General features: G+C 37.0%; 2 protein-coding genes across 2 annotated transcripts; one reads left to right on the top strand and one right to left on the bottom strand.

Annotated features, from left to right (window-relative positions):
- Positions 1 to 3,966: 3,966 nt before the first annotated feature.
- Positions 3,967 to 14,963, bottom strand: RpS3 (ribosomal protein S3). The gene is made up of 5 exons (XM_045748678.2): positions 14,821 to 14,963; positions 8,957 to 9,104; positions 7,840 to 8,011; positions 5,891 to 6,078; positions 3,967 to 4,205 (listed from the first exon to the last, which is right to left on the bottom strand). The coding sequence occupies exons 1-5, from the start codon at positions 14,848 to 14,850 to the stop codon at positions 3,997 to 3,999; spliced, it is 747 nt and encodes a 248-aa protein (XP_045604634.1). The 5' UTR covers positions 14,851 to 14,963; the 3' UTR covers positions 3,967 to 3,996.
- An 80-nt stretch (positions 14,964 to 15,043) lies between these two features.
- Positions 15,044 to 20,201, top strand: LOC123762269 (mitochondrial import inner membrane translocase subunit Tim13). Its single transcript, XM_045748679.2, has 3 exons — positions 15,044 to 15,235; positions 18,662 to 18,730; positions 19,188 to 20,201. Exons 1-3 carry the CDS (start codon positions 15,131 to 15,133, stop codon positions 19,284 to 19,286), a joined length of 273 nt encoding a protein of 90 aa, XP_045604635.1. The 5' UTR covers positions 15,044 to 15,130; the 3' UTR covers positions 19,287 to 20,201.
- Positions 20,202 to 21,019: the final 818 nt, after the last annotated feature.

A 21,019-nucleotide genomic window follows, 5' to 3' on the forward strand; every position in this document is an offset into this window, starting at 1 on the left:
ATATATATATATATATATATATATATATATATATATATATAATATTAATATAAAAATACTGAAAACTACACCCTCTCCACAAAATCAACTACCAGGTACGCCAAGGTGCATAGTGCTCCTGGCTCTCTGGGTTCGAATCCTTCTGGGGTATGAAGTTTTCAGTTGCATATTGGCTTGAGACCCATTCAAGCTTGTTCACATATACATATATCACTAAGAACTCTATTTGACCTGGCCAGGATTCAAACCCATGCTGTCCCTTAAATGTACACAGTACATTTAAGGGACAGCATATATATATATATAAGGGACAGGGATATATATATATTATATATATATATATATATATATATATATATATATATATATATATATATATATATATATATATATATATATATATATATATATATATATATATATAATGATGTATATATATATATATAATTATCCTTCTGGGGTAGATATACAAGGGCTGTATGAATGTGCAAGCCATTAATCACCAAGAACTCTCTTGACCAGACCAGGATGGGCCCCCTCCCTCTGGTGTACAGGGTGTACATCTCTGAGGGGAATGGGGGTGATCCTAGGCCAAAAAAAAGTTCTTAGTGATAGAATACACATATTAAACCACTGTGAATGGAAATATTTTTCATCTGAGCTTGATTTTGGGATTATTCCCTTCATTCATGAGGAAATAGATTAATCCTGGAAGCATGTTCAGATGATGTACCATTCTGTTCATTGTGGTTTAATTTGCATTTTTGAAGATCAGTGTTGTGATGTCGCAGTATGTACTGCCTACTTGTCAGTGAGTCATTCCATTTTATCCTGAAAATGATGTAATTCTATAGTATTAATGTAAAAATGTTATAATAGTATCCTATAATAAATATTTAAGTCTTCAAAGATTCCCTTACTCCAAATTTATATTTCATTAGTCCACTTAATTCTATACAGTAAGTAAAACGTTTGTACAGTATTTGTTACTAAGGTCATGGCTAATGGGGGGAGAAAGGGGGTGCTTATATTACCTATGACTGTTAATAATGTTGATAAAAATAAAATAAGCACACCCTGGTGTTGCCAGAAGCAAGCAGATTTTTATCAAAAGTTTTAAAAAGTTTCAATTTTTGTCATATTTTTTAAAATGTCCCCTTAACTCTCAGGTCCCTATTGATTGCTAGGTAAACAAAGGCATTAGGTGTGAGAACCCCCCCCCCCCCCCCTCAAAAAAAAGGCTAACTGCTGACCTGCAGGAAGCAACCCACAACAATTTAACTATTCGCAATCTTGCTCGCCTTATGACTACTGTCAAGTTTCTGGTCCCTCAGTGGTTGTCTTCTATTTACACACACTTCCAGCCCTGCTTTTGATATTTCTGCATACGCAGGAGATTCACAGATCTGTGGGGAAATTGCTATCATACTCTGGTTCTCCGGGTTGGTCGGTCTCTGCAATGGATTGCGTCTCATTGTAATTAATGGCAATGAGGTGTCAGACGTGCAGCAGGACTGGCATATTGTCTCCATTAAGTTACACAGGTGCCTCTGGACACAGGCGATGAGTCACAATAACGTGGCTAAAGTATGTTGACCAGACCACACACTAGAAAGTGAAGGGACGACGATGTTTCGGTCCGTCCTGGACCATTCTCAAGTAGATTGTGCCTCTGGACGTCACAGAAACTCCCAGATCCTGACAGGATGGGAGGTGGAGATGCCAGCAGCTTTTTGGTGCTCTTCTCGGGGTAGCCTCCGGCAGGGCAACAACCTGCTTCCATGGGTCCTTCACTGTTCATGTCTCTCTGGCACACCCTTCACTCGCCTTCAGATTGGGCACTCCTGCCTGGCGGCACATACCTGATTTACATGAGGGCCACAAACATAAGAACGAAGATAACTGCAGAAGGCCTATTGGCCCATACGAGGCAGCCCCTATTCATAACCACCCAATTCAACTCATATGCATGTCGAACAACACCTTCCCACTCAGACTTAACCCCATTTATACTGTTTCCTTTGGTATAGCCATTCCCTAATCCAACTTAATATAGCACCCCCAATACCATGGGCCTCTGTATTCTTAATCAGTCTTTCATGTGGCACTGTATCAAAAGCTTTGCTAAAGTCAAGGTACACATCACAATCCTTACCACTATCAACTGCCTCAACCATGCTAGAATAAAAAGATAGCAAGCCTGTCAAACACGAACAGCCATTTGTAAAACCATGTTGCGACTCATTTACTAATCTATGTTTTTTCAAGATCGACGAATTGTATTTGCAATTATCGATTCAAGGAACTTTCCCACAGTAGATGTTAGGCTAATTGGCTGATAGTTTGATGCAAGTGATCTATGCCCTTTCTTAAAAATTGGTACCACATTAGCAACTTTCCATGACTCTGACTATTGATTTATTAAATATGGTAGACAGTAGCTCAAAGCTCCTCTTTGCATTCTTTAAGCACCCTGGCAAACACTTCATCTGGCCCTGGGGATTTGTTTGGTTTGAGTTTTACTACTTAATTACATCCTCCCTGGTAACTGCTAAGCTAGTCAACCTGTCCTCGTCCTCACCCACATACTCGTTTGGCTGAAGGCATATCGTTAATTAACTCTTAGTAAATAGATATAAAATATTTATTAAAAATACTAATCTCTTCGTCATTATCCGTTATTTGACCTGTCTCGGCTTCCAACGGACCCATCCATTCCCCAGTGGCCTTGACAAAGACAGGAAGCCTGCAGCTTGTCAAAGGTTCCACCCCATTTGTTTCTTTTCCAGGCATATTTTGTAGCATTGGCATAGTTTTGGCAAAGGTAGATAGGCAATTCCATGGGTTAATAACCCTATGGGTGAAAAAGCATGTCCTGTTCAGTCCTACATTGTGGCTTGAGCTTAAAACCTTTGCCACTTGTTTGTGTTACATCTGACCTGAAGAAAATATCCGGATCAACATCGAATTTGTTCAGTATTTTTTTCAAACCAAGCCCGGTCATGCCTGGTTTGCAGTGTTAGCCCTGTGGCCATCAAACATTCCTGATGATATGAATTAGCTCTGGAATGACTTGTATTGCACCTTCTCCAGAGCAGCTATGGCCTGAAAATGAGGTCTCCATGCTTGGATGCAGTAATTAAGTGACCCAGGCACTTGGTATGTACAAGGCACCAAAGATTTATACAGTTGAACCATTACCTTCTTTTCCTTATAGCCAAATGTATGCTCGGTTAGCTTTTCTGACTTGCTATTGTGCAAATTTTAATGAGTGGTGGATTTTGACCAAGGTCCTTTTCTTCATCAATCTGCTGTAATGTAATGCTATTAATTTGGTAGTCATAGCAAGGGTTATGCCTCACGTGCATGGCCTTGCATTTGTAGATATTAAAAAGCATTTGCCAGTCTTCGGACCATTTGTAGACTTCGTTTAGAACTCAGTTAGGCTTTAATATCATTTCCCACTTTACCATACATATTTGTCATCTGTATATTTGATAATGTGGTTTGTAATATTCTCATCTGTCATTGATGAATGACAAAAAGGATAGGTCCCAAAATGAACCCTTGTTGCACACCTTATCACATTTCTCCATTTAGATTTGTTTCCATTTACACAACTCTTTTCTTTCCTTAAACCATTGTTTTATCCATTCTAATGTTTACCAGAATAGTTCCTTATACACATTTACATCGTCCATGGGCGCAGAAACACCTTGGATGAGGCAGGTGACGATTTTCTTTATTATGCATACCCATCCTGTGTAATCCTTGGTATAAGTAACAGTTGCAGATTATATTTACAGGCATCTTTCCATGTAATGTCACACAGGCAGTTAGGGTTTTGTAGTAAATGTGAAAGTATGTGAAAGACCTGTTGAATGCAAATTGATTCGTTAAAACTTGGATTTGTTTTTATTTTTACATTTTATATATTTAATAAGGATGCAATAAACACAGTTTGATTTTTTTTTCCATAACGTCCAGGTTTTTTATTTATTCAGTAGGAACAGGTGCTGGTTGTGCAGGGGCAGGAACAGCAGCAGCTGCAGGCTTCTCCATCTTGTTCTCTGAATGTGGTTCAGCTGGCATCAGCTCTTCCTTAGGTTCCACGATGTTGATGTGATCAGGAAGTGGAGTACGTGGTCCATTCTTGCCAGTTGGGTCCCATGGCAACATAATCTTCACCTTGATACCCAGCACACCTGTAACAAATTTAGTTATTAAATTACTACTCTAGGTCAAATTTAAAAAAAGCAACTATATTTTAATATGGACACCCAGTAATAGTTAATATATTTTTCTAGAATACAAGAATGGCCTACAGACCAATTACTCCACAAAATACAGAACCTAGAAAAACACTTGGTTTTTTCTCCACTAGAATAAATTAAGAAACTCCGGTGGATATCTAATAATGTACACATGGAAAATACTGGAGGGTCAGGTCCCAAATCTACAGTAAAATAACATACTTGAGAACAATATGGAAGAAAATGCAGAATAGAACCAGTGAAGAGCAGGGGTGCCATAGGCACAATAGGAGGACATTGTATAAACATCAGAGGTCCACGGTTGTTCAACATCCTTCCCCTCCCCCCCCCCACCAAGAGTACTGCATAAGAAATATTGCCAGAACAACTGTGGACATCAAAAGAAAACAAGAGTTTTCTTCAAGTGCTGGACCAACCAGGCTGTGGTGGATATGTGGGCCACTCCAAGCACAAGCCTGTTGGACCAAGTTGGACCTCCCAGAGCCCCATCAAGCAGGTAGGCCATGGTGAAAGTCAGCCAATGGAGAAGACTTGCGAGAAAGACTGCAGGGTGAACATAACCTTTATTGAACTTTAGCAAGAATGACAAACAGGAATGCTATGCAGAAATATTGTAGCAAAGATCATATCAACAAGGAACTCAACTGTGGCAATGATATCTGTTCAAATTCATTATGGAAAGGAGGGGCATGCACAAGATGCAACCACCAATTTGAGACGACCTATGCAACATGTGTGCGAGGAAGCAGAGATTAAATTGAGGCGGTAAGAAACATGACAAATTATCAACCGATGTGACTCATTCATCAGACCGCGAGCAGCTATGCCTAATCAGAGACAGGGCCCATAGATTTTTATCCTCAGAACCAAATGATAATTGATGGGGCTCACTTAAATCTGCCTTAAGTGCCCTATGAGTAATAGATTAATATAAGCTAAAGTGTATACAAACACAGGCTGAGATATGCTCATCCTGTCAGCTAGATTTCCAGTATTCAGTAGAAATTGCACATTAGTCAATTTTTTCTTACTATACTCCAGCATTAATTTCCTAGCACCATTATACCCAAAATCATGTTCGATGAGCATTTTCTGCGAGCTTTGTCCACAAGAAACTAGTATACAATTTTTACATATACTAGTAGCTGAGTGAGCAGCTGAAGAGGGTGGGTAAGTTGAGAAAATGGTATCCCTTACCCTCCACTGAATGTGAGAAAGATATGGCAGGGTGGCAGCCGTCTGTAAAAGTGTTTGTGCTGTGTGACAACTCGTGTGTTCAATAATGCATAATGGGGTGTAGTTGTGTATAATTTGATGGGGCACGGCAAAGTTCCATTCTCACGAGACCATATAATGTGGATGAACATTTAAATTTATTTCTCTGGGTTAATTCTCTCTCCACTCCCAAAGTGATGATTGTTATAGGTAGTGTCAAAGATACGGATAAGCAATTAAATATCTTAAAACCTTGTTTTCAAAAATCACTACTAAACTGTTCATCCACCTTAACACTGAACTTGCCAATAAAGCATTTAAGATTCTGTACTTTAAATAATTACAGGAATATTGCCCCAAGTTTTCCTTTCAATTAAAAAATATAAAATTGAAAAACTAACCTTGGCGCAAATGGACATGACGAACTGCAGTGTCAACATAGTGGCGTCGAGGTTCACCAGAATGAATCATGAGACCATCTGTGAATTTCATGCTCTTGGCTCGCTGTCCTCGTAGCTTACCAGACACCACAACTTCACAACCCTTTGCACCAGACTCCATGATGAACCGGAGCACACCATAACATGCTCTGTAAATTAAAAATTATTTATATTTACAAAAATATAAACAAGTTATTGTACATCTAATATAAATTTCACAATTTTTAGTGGTATGCAACCAATCTCTTAACTTCACATTGAAATAATTTCTACTACCTATAGTCATGATTTCACCCACAGCCAAGCATACAACCCTGTCATAATAAGCCACTCTCACTAATGCACTTATTTTGCCATTTATCTGCCCCAGCCATCATAATGGCTAGAACAGTAATAATCATAATGGCTGTTTTAGCCATCTGGACATAGGTAGGATAAGGGTAAATGAGATTTTGGCATTGCAAGACTCATAATGGACTAAAAGGACCCTTAGTGGTTAGTGCCATAACCACTAAGGTTAGTACCATAACCCTTTAATGGCACCAACTGTATATACTGTATACAATTTTGATCTAATTGCCTGAAAGGTGTGCATTGTATATATTCATCTTAAAGTACTGTACTGCACAAGATTTAAAAGTCCCACGGCTACACATCGGCCTCCTCAGGGTAGCCGATAGGAAGCTAAAAAGTAAACAGACGCCATTAAAAAAAAAAGTTGTGGATACTATTCCAGAGTGTGAAGGTTTCAGTACTGAGAGAGCACCCAAGGCTGGTGCATGCAACATGAGCTAACAGCACTACTGTTCAGCTTGTGACCACAGCATCACCTAAAAACGTCAAAATATATATGTAACTGGTATTATTTAGCAACGATAGCATTACAGAAGAGCCTGACTGTGATAAAGACTATGTACAATGTTCAGGTATCAGCTGAATACAATGCTGTTTAAAATGTTCACAGCACCAGAACACCTTACTCGTCAACATTCCTCCTACCACCATACTGTTATGGTTTATATTACACTATTTACACATGTATAAGTATCTACACGTTTTATTCACCATAACTATACAACTAAGCTGGTATCGTGTCCAAATAGCACAGTGGCCACCATACACTGCATGACAAGTCACACAGCAGACGATGCTACGAGTAAGACACCACCTCCCAACATACTGTTATTACACTATATACACACGTTATAATAATAAGTATCTACATTTGTGTTCACCATAGCAAACCACTAAGCTAGTATGGCAAGACCAAACAAGAGTATGCCACACACAGTGACACTACCTCAATTCCCTCCCTCACCAAAAATTCCTCCTCCCACAATACTATGCACAGCTCTAATATCACCACAATCCTGGCCACTAAATCCTGTAAATGAATAATTTACCGCAAATTTGTTTTATAAAGGAACATAAGAAGTCATTTGAAGATTCCTAGATGGACGAAATAATGCTGTGGCTAGCGCTGTGAACATCTTGAACAGCACTGATTCACTGATATTTGAACATTGTAGTCATTATCACACTTAGGCTTTTCTGTAATACTATCATGGCTAAATAATACCAGTTACACATATATTTTGACATTGTTAGGCGACAGACACTATAGTCACAAGCTGAACAGCAGTGCTGTGAGCTCATGCTGCGTGTGCCAGCCTAGGTTGCTCACTCAGTACCGAGGACTCTCACACCCGGGAATGTTGACCACGATTAAAAAAAAAAGGCATCCGTTTACAAGCGCCCTGACGAAGCTGATGTGAACCCCATGTAGCCGCGGAAGTTTTGAATCATACACTTATACCTATAAGATCCCCGAGGCGCATTGCGCACTACCCTGTTGAGCGCCTACAGGCGCGATGCGCAGTGCAGTGGTTAATAAAATTAAAGCATATTACCTCCTGACTGCAAGACCTCCGACAAGTTTGTATCTAAGGGATTCAGCCTGAGCAATGGCGCACAGACCACGCTGTGCCACCTTTTCTGCATATAGCTCAACAGATCCCTCAGCAAATCCAAAACGCTTCTGTACCAATGAAGTCAACTCCCTGATACGTCGCCCCTTCTCACCTGGAAAAATATTAATAATTTCAGTTTTAGTGATCTCCACACTTAATGAGACTTCACCAAATAAAATTAAACACATACAATACCTCTATAGCACTTTTTGGTGACTAATGCCAGCGTAACAAATTGAAAATCCAAATTTTATAACCAAAGTACCATTCTTGGAATATATAAAATCAATAAAAAGTCAAAGAAGGATTAATTAATAATATGCCAAATATGACTTTAAATATCTTGTGTGGGAGATCAGGAAAGGTATCCAGTGACTGCCTATATCAGAATGTGAACAAATATAACAAGCAGTGCAAAGATTATAGGGTGTTTAAATGGGTGCAGAAAGCTTTGAATAAGGAATGAGAATTTTGTCTAGTAGTTAAAAATAGAGGTAAGTTGTAGCATATTAGTGTTGTCTCAGTATTTGTAGTGCATGTAGAAAAACTAGTACAGCATATCTGATCAACATTAAGTACCTTACATTTTCAATTTTGTTTTTAATTATAAATTCTTACGCCAACTGTGTGCCTTTGAATAAGACAGAGTCTGCTAGAGGTAACACTATTAATCCCCGAGGGACCTTCCAGATCTTACTTATTTTGTTGACATTCACCCACTATACCAGTTAATTTATTCAGCTGTAGCTATACTAAAAAACACTATCCCTACTTCTACTATTAGGGACCTAATTGGCATGTTTTTCCAAAGGAAAATGGCTTCCATCAGACAACTTATAGATGAAAATTGGCAAATTTACATGCAAGATAAACATATGGGGAGCATACAGGCTTTGAGATCCTGGCTCAAATACTCCCTTCCAGTCAGAGCATACAAACCAAAGCATCACAGGCACTATAAATTATAGGAAAGATAAAAGTTTGATAGGGAGGTATTCCACATTAATTTGAAGATCAATAATTAAAAAAATAAAGAAAAGAAAAAAGAAAACCTTACCTAACACATTCTGAGTGCGGGTAGCAAGGATGATAATCTCGGTTCTTGCAGGGGTGTGGCGAACCTGCACACCAGAGTAGCCATCTTCTGCCAACTCATTGGTGAGGAATCTATTAAGTTCTGCCTTGAACACACCATCCTTAACGAACTGAAAACAAAATATTTTATTAGCACACCCAACTTTGATTATTCCAAACACCTTAATTATAATTACAATAACCAAATCATGCCTTCAGTTGACCAACAACTGCATTTCACTCGTCTCTACCAGGTAATTATTTTTTTACACGTTTACCCTATAGGATCAATTGAATTTAAGGGGGGGTGTATTACCCGATTTTTAAATGTTGTTTAATATCAACCAAACTTTTTATACTAGTTGTATATAAGAAGGGCTGCAACTGTTCCAAGTTTCCGTATCGCACCCTAAATAGAAAGGGAGGGATTTTTTTTTCCAACGAATTTTACACATCTTAATAAAACTCTACAACAATTTTCAAATGAAATCATTTCCATGACACTCATCTATTACATTAGCATATAATAAAGGATTTGTATAGAAAGGATTATCCAAAATATTTAGTTTTACTAATACTGTACAAGTAGTCAAAAGAGTTCCCCAAAAATATATGCCAATATTTCATGTTTGCAAATATTTATAAAATCAATAAATGAACTTAGAAATAAAGTGTTCTATAAGTTTATTAGATGTTAACTCTACATACAAGATGTAAATTTCATGTAAATTGAAAAAAAATGAAAGGAGAGTTCATTTTATGTTACTTGACAATAAATGAGAAAAATTCTGCCACCTGTGGTTGAAGTTGACTTCAACCAATTTCCTCCAAAATTTGCACCCTGTCGGATAGGCTTATGTTCTGTAAGGTGTACAAGTTTCATGCAAATCAGCCGATAAAAAATATGAGAAAACTTGATAATTTTTTTTTTAATTTTGGGGCATAAAACTAAATATTAAAATACTTTCTTATATACTATTGTGATAGCTTAAGAGTCATAGACATGATTTCAGTTGACACTTTTGTTTGATGTTTATTTTTTACCATTTTGGAAAATTTTGATATAATTCAATATTTTTTTCTCCCATTCCTATTTATACTACGATGCTGAGACTTGGGCCAGTTGAACCAAATTTTATATACAACTAGTCAAAGTTTGATTGAAATCGAACCAGTTTTCATTTTCGCATTTTTCCAGCATACTCCCCCCTTAAAGTCAGCAAGACTTTCCACTTCCTTTCTTTTTACCAGATACAGTGCAGTACAATAATAATAAATATTGACTTGCTTGTGCATTAATAAAACACAGTACCGTATAATAATTCACTGTCAGGAGACAGGCAGCCAGTGTATTTATAAAGGTTAGGCTTATATTGAGGTCTCTAATCCCTCCACTGGACCTCAATTAACCCCATAACAAGCTGTACCTCCTTACTGCTAGGTGAAAAGGTGCATTAGGTGATAGGAAATGCGCCCAACAATTTCTGTCCCCGTGGATCAGAACCCGGAATTCTCGATTGCGAGTCTAGAACAAACCACTGCACTACCGGGTCTCCTCAAATAGTCAGTATGGTCTCCTCAGTATGAAAATTATAGAACTACTGTATAGGAAAGGAAACAACAGGTAAATTGGTGGATAAAAGTCATATCATACACAAGACTAGACTATTTGCCAAAGGATTTTAAAACCAACCTAACCTTACCCAACCTAATCAAGCCTAACATGTTAAATTGTATTCGTTTAATAATATAGTTTTGACATAAGCTTTGTTGAAAAGCCTGTGAATAATATATGCACTGAGCTGTTCTTTCAATTTACAACCCTACTCTAAAAATTTTATTTACAAAAGGTCTTTATCTAAACGTATTTAATCCTTATCCCTTTGTTATGCATTTACAGTATTTTACTTATGATGCAATTTAGCACCCCTAGAACTATATTATAGGGAAAGCCCTTTTTAAATTATTTTAATAACCAAATGTTTATATTGACTTTTTGGAGTACTGCATAAATTGTATATATCAACCATATAATTTTTTGAAATAGGAAACATTGCCACAAATTTACAATCAGGAACCATTTGCAGTTACAAATGAAATACAGTACATCAATTTATGACAACCTGTTTTCCACATAAAAATGAAATTAATTTTTCAGACAAAACCAAAGTGGGATGTATCCTGTCCATATGTGTATAATCGCCTTATTCGAATAAACATTCATGTACAGCGTGTTCTCGGTTTAACAAATTGTCCAGTGGAACAATGTTCTTTTCAGTAAGGATTGTTCACCTAAAAGCCAACTTCAATCCTGACCATCAAGACATGTTATCTAGTCATGTTAGGCTGACCTAATTCAATCGTAAACTACTGTGAACAGCACATAAAATCTATGCTCCAAATTATATATAAAAAAAGTGAATAGGTTCCTCTATTCCCCTATGTGGTGCCGAAATATATATATGGGCACATTCTGTATGGTCCATGCCTAAAGAACTTTAAATGCAAAGTCCAAATAGTGATAAAATATGCAAAAATTAAACAATATATACAGCACTAAACTCCAACATATAATAGCATTATTCAGAACAACTAAGCCTGTACACAAAATTACCAACAGATGCTCCCAAGCCAGTCTTGGTATGCCTTCAAGCACCAAAGATATTTTAGCTGGTAGAGGCTACAATTTTATTTTTAATTATTCCACCCATGCTAGAAAGTAGAAAGAGGCAACAGCAGTACACAAAGTAAGTTTTACTTCCCTTCCCCTCCTTATAACTTAAGGGACCTTTGACAAGCTGCTGGCTTCCTGTCCTTGTCAAGGCCACTAGGGTTAGTGGCCTTCTAGTTAAAAAAAAAAAAAAAAAAAAAAGGGAGGGGGGGGGGGAGGGGTGTGCCCTACCCATTTTACATTTTTGGGGCCCAACTTAAAAGCATGTAAAATTTAAGAGCAAAGTAAAAATTTTGCCAATGATCACTTTAACCATGTGACTCAAAATAAGGAAAGGGCAATACTGGACCATTCTCAAGTCGATTGTGATGAGGAGGTAGGGACAGGCAATAAATAGGCAAGAGAGAGCTGAGGAGGAAAGTCAGGTGTAGGGGATAGTAGTAATGGAAACTGCAGCAGGCCTATTGGCCCATACGAGGCAGCTCCTATTATAACCACCGAAGGAGAAGTAATAGGAAAAAGAGAGGATAGCAAGGGAGCGTAGGAGAAGACAATGAACATTCAGCCACGTTATTGTGACTCATCGCCTGCATACGGTCCTCTGGTAGGTTAGGAGGGCAGGAAGTTCTAAAGTTTCAAAATGTCATGAAAGCCATTAACACTTTCGCGCTTTAGATTACAGATAACTCGTCGCCGTTTTCTCTTACGATTCCGCATAACAGCCGAGTTTTCTCGCCCATCGAAAAAATATTTCTATAAATTCCATTTTTTAACCGAAATGTATGGGGATACTTTTGTTTTGTAGGGAATTTATTTGTGAATGTTTTGGTACCAGAATGAATATTATATCACATAAACTTCTATGAGTAAAAAAAAAAAACACACAAAGTATGTTTGGGGGTGTGGCGAGCGTGTGGCAGTGGGTTCCCTTTAGCCGTTGATATATCCAACACGTGGGAAATATTTGTATGTGTTATGTATATGTCTGTGTAGGGAATTTTACTGCGATCACTGTCATACAAATTATAAAATGTTTCAACAAGTATAAACATGACAAACATCAAACGAACGAAAACAATGCGTTCGTTTCTGCCGCGAACGCATACTGAGCGACGTGGTTCTATATTTGGCGCTTCTCTTACACATGCTTTGTACAAATGTTATACAGTTCATCTTATAGAAAATTTTATTGCGAACACATTGGTATAAAAAAGAAATACGTACATAGAAAAGTAGGGTCAGGAAACGTATAAACTTTCCAAGCATGATTTCCCCCCTGTGTTTTCGCCAGTGCGCTCGCGGCTAACTACTCTCCACTTCACACACTCTTGCGGGTGGGCAATTACCTATATTAAACATTCATATGCATATGTTCGTGTAGAGAATTTTATTGCGATTCCAATGATACCAAAATTAGTGATGTAGGACAACTGTAGGCTTCGCAACCATTAAGAGAGTGGAAACATTTTGTTGCTGTTTGGCGCTCTCGGCGAGTGATCTGCATAGTTTTTTATTTGGTGTTGATACTCCTTATGCTTGGGCGGCATTTTATAGGTATGCTCTTATAGACAATTTCATTGCGAACACAGTGATACGAAATTTAAATACGTGCGCCTTCAATTATTGTCAGGACAGTCAAAAGAGTGTACACTTTTCGGTCTTACCGCGTAGGCGCGCGAAGTGCCGAAAGCATCTGGGGTATTGTTTTTTTTTGAGCACCGAGAGCGCGAAAGTGTTAATTGAAATTTTTCTCTCCTAACCTAAATTATAAGATTAACCAAAGGACCCAAAACAAAAAAATAGGACAGTACGTCACTTTTGTGAGCAGATTCCAGTTACAATTACAATATGTCCTTTTTTAGCAGATTGCACATACAAGCAAAAAGCGACAATTTATAAGACGGGTTGTATTGCTTGGACATTTCCCTTGTTACCAAGTAATAAACTATACAATGCAGTACAGTGGACGTAGGCCCTTCTATTGTTGACAAATACAGCGACAATAGAAGACTGGATATTGGCGAAGCATTATACACCATGCAAACCTAGCCAACTATCAACCCCAAATTACACTGCCATCTTCGAGAACATGACAAAACATACGGATCCAACCATCATGAAAACAGGTAAGCTTCAATGGGCCACAAGCGAGGCGCTTCATCTCATCCCCGGCTATATATCCGGTAGCACAAAGACTTGACCATTCAAACTTTGTCTCATGCTAGAAGCATTGCTCTCACCCTTTGGCATATCCATTATGTCTACTAGACAGATTGCAACCAAAATATACTATTGTAAACTTGTGGATGAGGTGTACAAGAAACCCATCCTCCTGATATGATGGTACCTTTAGTAACTGTGTGCTCGATCGTACCAATATGTAGAAATAGAGCTCAAGGAAGCCACTTTCTGTATTTTTTCTTAGTGGAAAAATAACAGCAAATCCAAATTAAATTATTCTTAGGCCTAGCATATCACATTTTAGGCCTCATTGTGTTAGGCATATGACGGTTATCAGATTTCATTAGTAATATATACAAACTTTTCTGGTCTGCCCAAATGCAATAATATAAGTTAACTTTCTATAGGTCCATCTAGACATTTGTACTATCGACCACCTAAGTTACTTAAAGTACTTTCATTTTAGGAGGATGGGTTGGAGAAGGCAAACGTAGCCTGGAGTCCCTAGATTATTCAAGTATAGCTCAGGAGAAATGGGAGTAAATATGGCAGTATAAACAGACACTGCTTCACACGAGTCAATAACCTTGCTGTAGTCGCCTGTACTCTTACGGGTCACACGAGGGACACTGGTAAATAAGGCCGGGAAACACTACGGAGTTTCACAAACACCTTAACCACGGATTAATGCTGGTTTGACCTATTTATTACTGCCTAAAGTTTAAATAATTTCATCTATGGGAGATGTACAGAGGAATTAATATAATTAAACTAACAGTCTAGAAACTCTCGAGCAAAAACACACACACCGCCCCAACACGCTGGACATGTGCGGCGCGCCAATACAAACATTCCCCGCACTATAACCCCTAAAACTGCTACATTTACAACTTCCCCGCCCGCCCTGAACAAACACTAAGGAGTACGCTACATAACCCACAAACAAGGCCCATGGAACTCCTAATGTGAGCGAGAAACACAACAAATAACACCACCTTTTTCTTCTTGCTGATCGGGGCAGCCATCTTGACGGAAAGAGCGAGTCGAGCACACTGGCCCGCCGCTCTGCACCCGGTAAATATCTCACTCTCTACACCACCCTCCTCCACCTCACTTTTACATTTATTACATTAAAAAATTATTTAAATTCAATCTAAATTTATTAAGTAGTAATTAGCCTCTAGAAGATGCGTATATATAATTCCTGGAGGAGAGTTGCGCCTGGCGCGCGTCACTCGACCACAACGTCAACATTGGTAGGGTCGAGCGAGGGATTTTTTGTAGATTTGTCTCATTTTGACAATTATGGACTCATTAAACACAGAAAGAATGTCGTCGTCACAGCGAGAGGTGCTCATGGACCAAGTTAAACAACAGATAATTATTGCCAACACACAGGAACTGCTGACGGTGAGACCGGGTTACCGGGGAAGTTGGGACTTGTCACTACATGCAGACGAAAAAAGATTATTACATTGTTATAGCTATAAGATAATAACAGCTTAGAAATCTATTTAGATTAAACCACCGAGCTATGTAGTTCGACTATTTTTAGGAATATCTTTTAGGTACTCTGGGAAGTAGTAGAGATGATGAACATTAAGGACTTGAGATTAAGGACTTGCCCGAAACGCTACGCGTACTAGTGGCTGTACAAGAATGTAACAACTCTTGTATATATCTCAAAAAAAAAAAAAAAAAAAAAAAAAACATTGAAGAAGCGTGCCGCCTGGAGATTGCACATGTCAACCAATATAAATCTTAAGATTTTTGATGAGAAAGTCTTGTGTGTGTCCAATTTCTGTAATCAGGTCCTGAAACCTAGTTCTGAAACTATTGGATATTGTGTTTTTTTATATAATGTTTTCCAGCCATGTGGGGATCATAACTACCACAAATAGTATATAACCATAGTATGTGAAACAATGGAAAAAGAATTACAGTACAGTATATATGTTTTTGTTTATAGTGAGCATAATTTGTTCCTCAATAAGTGGTGAAAATCTTTGAGCATTGATTGCCCAGATGTTGTCACTATGCATTCCCATTAACACTTTCGCGCTATCTGGACGCGCCGGCGCGTCCCGTTTCGTCTAACGCTAACGCATAGTGGACATAAAGTTGAGTCCTCTTTTAAAATATTTGTATAAAATTCAATTTTTATCCGATTTACTTTGGGTTTGTTTCAAACTGCGCGCTATGAGGCTCTCTTTCTCACCACTAGGCTGCATGGTACAATAAGTTCATGAAAGGTGTGGATAACTTCGATCAAATGGTATTTTGTCCCAAACGGGTTGCAGGTGGGTGACTTTAGCCGTTTATACTGGTAATGCTTCCCCCATATCATGTATTATATGCATATGTCTGTTTAGGGAATTTTATTCCGATCAATATACAACCAAAAATAACTGTGTGCAACAAGTATAAACTTGACAAACATAACAAAAGTAAAAACATTTCGTGTGTGTTTGACGCTCACTGATATGTTCCAGCGTTGTTTTATATTTGGCGCTATTCTAACTTACGCTTTGTTGATATTTTTTACCTATGGGCACATAGAACATTCTATTGCGAACACATTGACACAAAAATGAATGACGTACATAGAAAATTAATGTCATGAGAGTGAAATAAGTATAAACTTTCAAAGCGCCGTGCGTCGTCCCGTCACCGATACCGGGTAACAATTTCACCACTTCCCACACTCTTGCGGGCGGGCCGCATCATTATTCTACGCTTATATTCATATCACCGTGTTGGGAATTTCATTGCGAGTCCATTGATACCAAAATTAACGCTGTAGAATAAGTGTAGAGGTGATTACAATCCCAAGAGTAAAAACATTTTGTTGCTGATGGGCGCTCACGGCGAGTCATCTTCGTAGTTATTTATTTGGTGCTGGTATCCCTATACGTTTCGTGACTTTTTTTACTGATGTTCTTCTAGAGAATTTTATTGCGAACACGTTGGTACCAAAATGAAATACGTAGCATGAGAACTAAGGTCAGAAGAGTAAAAAGAGTATACACATTTTTGTTTTTACGCTTAAGCGATAAAAACGCAGCGCGCACATTCGGTTGGCTGAGTGACCTTTGCGGAGAGCGCGAAAGTGTTAATGAACCATAATGTATTATGTAATTTTAGAATGGATGAAAAGTTTGATTTATTTCAGAATGGTATAATTGGCTGTTCATAATGAAAAATCTTCAGAGCAGTGTAAGCCTGGATTTATTTTCTTATTGATGGGGGAACAGGAAGTTGCTAGACCAACTACTAACCTTAAGTATGATACAACCCATCACAGTTGCCTAACTCCTGGTTACCTGTAAGTGTGCAGAGCCATCAAGTGAAAGGAAACATGCCAAGCTTCTCTTGTCCTACTGCAGGAATGAACTCTGGGACCTTTCAGTTCTAAAGTGATTGGCAGTAATTTGTTATTCTAACACTTTTTGAGAAGCTTGTTTCCAAAATAGTTAAAAAACTGATGTATTGGTAATTAGATAAAGCTTTCTCACAAAATGCTTTAAACTTTACCTATTTCCCAATTTTATTTAAATCATTGCACCCATTTTTAATTGTTTTGAAGGAATGATTAATATGGGATAGCAGTAAGAGATGATAATCGTGCTATTTATAATTTTGTAAGTAAAAGTTGCTGTAACTTTTACCTGACAGCCACATATCTCTAGTGAATTTGATGAGGACAGGAAGCTGGCAGCTTGTCAAATGTCCCCACATTTGTCCTGATGATTTTATCAAGCTGGATTTTAAAATTCAGCAGTATTTTGACATGGCATTGGCAGGTAGACAGTTACATGAGTTTATAACTCAGTTGGTGAAAAAACATCTTCTTTCTGTCCTTTCGATATTTCTTTTCAAAATTTCAATGAGATCCATCCTGCCATGTCTGGTTTGCAGTGTTAGTAATGTGGCCCTCAACCATTCCTGTTATGAGAGTCAACTTAGTTCTGGAGTTATTTTTGTTTTCTGGTGTTGAACTTTCTCCAAAGCAGCTGTGTCTTTCTGAAGATGAGGTCTCCATGCTGGGATAAAATAATCCAGGTTGGGGGGGGGGGGGTTGCAGCAGAGATTTATACAGTCAAATAACTACCTCCTTTTACATTGCCTCTTCCAGAATTAGATGACATAAATACTGTATTCCATTATGACATAGACATTGAAGGTTTGTTTATTCATGGATGTAAAAGCACAATCAACTGATTAAGATGTTATCAATACTGAACAATATAAAAGTTATTGGTACGGGGATTTAATTATCATTCTTTTTTATAATACCATACCAGAAACCTGTAACAGAATGTTTATTTAGCTAGACAAGGGCAGTTTACCCTTGTTCATTTCATAAACAAATTGTTCCACTCAGTCTTAAGGAAATATTTTGACCCAACTCAACATGACTTGCATCTGAATCACACCTGTTAGAGTTAGACCTACAGATCATAAGGTTTCATTGTTTTAGGGTGTGCATCAAGTATACTACAGATTAAACAAGGAATTTGCTACTTACCATATATGAATCTTATAACTCCTATATAGTTAGATATATTGGATAGGAATGAGAGGTTTAACATTATATTAAGCCATTATCAGATACTATTTACAAATTTATCATTTATTGACACATTCAAATTCATCATTATTGTTTTAAAGTAAAAACTGCTGCTTTAGGTAAATTTTTTTGTTAACACCATTATTTGAGTATACCTTCAGTGATACTTCCTATGGTGGTCTTGTTCACTACTTAACCTCTGAGCTTAAGTATTAATTAAACAAAAATTACCCATAAAAGTCTAATCTTAATATTAATTTAAACAGAAAATGGGTGAAAAATGCTTTTCCAAGTGCATCTCAAAACCCGGATCATCCCTAGATAGTTCTGAACAAGTGAGTACAGTAGCTTCTTTTTCTTATGTTCATTGTAAATCAGTTTTTCAGATACTTATCAGTAACATTTTAAGTGTACTTTACTGTTGTTTTGAATGTGCCTCATAAAACAATTTTGGTGTGTTACATGTTAACATTCTTAGGTTTTAGTTTTATGTATCTTTTTATGGAATTGATATTCCATTCATAGTTTGTTTGTTGCAAATAATAAAATATATTGAATAGTTTGGAAAACCTATTAGTTGCAAAACTACTACCTGAATTTACCCTTTTCATTGCTTGTTGTTATACTTTTTATGACATTGTATTTTGCTCTCAGTTATGAAGAAAATGGATTTTACGCAAGATGCAATATTTTAGTCCTTGATCCAATATTCATTAGATAACTTTAACATTTACAGGAATGTGTGTATAGATAGGGCAATATTTTCTTCTAAATGTATTTTTTGCTTTTCAGAAATGTTTGGCAATGTGCATGGATAGATATATGGACTCTTGGAACCTCGTCTCACGGACGTATACTAGTCGTCTCCAACGAGAGAAGAACTTCCAGTAGCGATCTACAATCTGTTCCTTATTTTTATAGCTGAATCTTGTAAATTATCATCAGAGCTGTAACAATAAAACTTGTATTCATAATGGTTAAAATGAAATCCTCAGAACTGTAGAGGCATTAAAATAAATTATAGTTCATTTAATTTTCTGTTGGGTTCTCAATAGGTTTGGTTCACAAATATCTTTGCATAAAATATCGAATAGTGTTTATACTTGAAATTAGTTATCATAATTGGAAATAGGATCTGCCAGGAAAAACTTGAGCATAGAGAGTAATTTTTCTTCCATATTTATCTGAGCATAGTTTTGCATCAATAAATGTAATTTAACTTTTAAGATATTTAAAATATATAATTTTCTGTCAATTTTGCATGTACAGTAGTACTGTACTGCTGTAAAATATTACTGTACTACAGTACAGTACTTGCATTATTTGAGGCAGCAGATAGGCTTACATTTCATTATTCTAAGAAATATTTTATTCAGTTTTGGCAAATAAAAAATAAGAATGTGCTATACAGGGTCAGGTTTCAAAATATTTGTTTGTTAGCAGATAAATTTTGTCAAAAATTGTTCAAACTAAAATGGATTTCATGGTAGGATCATAGACATCAACTGAGTGGACCACTGTACTGTGTTACTAATTAACTACCTCCTGTGAAGTCTCATCCTTGTTCTCTTAATTGACTTGGTGCAATGTGTGAACTGCTAGTTGATATAGTACTGTATATATGGGTATTATCACTGGTCATATGTTAAGTAGTTAAAAAGTCTTGCTCGAAGTTTTCTTTGTGGGATGGAGTGGGGGGGGGGGATCAAGAAATAATACTGGGTATGAAATTAATTTAAATTAGCATGTTATTTAGCAGTGATGTAGGTTCTGATGATTGTAAATAAATTCTATGAACTATTTTCATTTATTGTTTTGTATCTATCCTTTTAAAGCCTCTTTTGAGATTTATACCACTGGGTAATACCACTAGATTTTATTACACATTTGATGCAATCAAATATTTTGGGAGGTAATGATAGTTGTAAATTCTATTACCTTCTTGGAAATTAATAATGAATGTCTGCAATAAACGTGGAGATAATTCTCAAAGTACATAACTAAATGTTAAGTCACGATCAGCTCTACTACAGTTCTTGTTAATGCGTGTCCACAGTGTCTTCTATTGTACAGTAACTTGTATTGCTGCATTCTTCAGCTCAAAGTGTAAAGACAATTTTTGTGTTAAAGTACTTAAAGGAATGTGGAGGTGTATTTTAGATCATTTTTGTTGTGACCACTGTTACTCATTTATTGTATAGTGTTGAATATATTTCTAGTTATTTTTATAGGTGGGTATATCCCATTGGAACCTCTGGACTTGCTGAGGTCATCTTAGCCAGGAGCTATACTATTTTTAAATGATCACCCATCTGCGTACTTGCCAAACCTAATTTGAGTGATGTGTATGTGATTCAATATGATAGCCTTAATTTTCTATAACAAAATATATGGCCTGTGCTATTAACAACCAATTTCAGTGTAAGGCAAAAACTGCATATGCAATGATTTATTTATTTATTTATATACAAGAACTTTCATTGGGTTTTTGAGGGTACATAGCACTGTGTTTACCTTCTAGTAAAGCCACTAGTACGCGCAGTGTTTTGGGCAGGTCCTTAATATAACAGATAATTTTAAATAGGTAAATTCTAGCAAAATTGATAAAATTTTAACAGGCACAT

The sequence above is a fragment of the Procambarus clarkii genome, chromosome 2 (assembly GCF_040958095.1).
Source record: "Procambarus clarkii isolate CNS0578487 chromosome 2, FALCON_Pclarkii_2.0, whole genome shotgun sequence".
Taxonomy (NCBI): Eukaryota; Metazoa; Arthropoda; class Malacostraca; order Decapoda; family Cambaridae; genus Procambarus; species Procambarus clarkii.

Bases quoted from the DNA above. Each gene is read 5' to 3' on its own strand.
- RpS3 (XM_045748678.2), bottom strand. From the start codon at position 14,850: ATGGCTGCCCCGATCAGCAAGAAGAAAAAG. The intron at 9,105-14,820 runs GTGGTGTTATTT...TTTTGTTTTCAG, and splicing joins CGATCAGCAAGAAGAAAAAG to TTCGTTAAGGATGGTGTGTT. The intron at 6,079-7,839 runs GTAATATGCTTT...TTTAATTTACAG, and splicing joins GGAGGTCTTGCAGTCAGGAG to AGCATGTTATGGTGTGCTCC.
- LOC123762269 (XM_045748679.2), top strand. From the start codon at position 15,131: ATGGACTCATTAAACACAGAAAGAATGTCGTCGTCACAGCGAGAGGTG. The intron at 15,236-18,661 runs GTGAGACCGGGT...TAATTTAAACAG, and splicing joins ACACACAGGAACTGCTGACG to AAAATGGGTGAAAAATGCTT. The intron at 18,731-19,187 runs GTGAGTACAGTA...TTTGCTTTTCAG, and splicing joins CCCTAGATAGTTCTGAACAA to AAATGTTTGGCAATGTGCAT.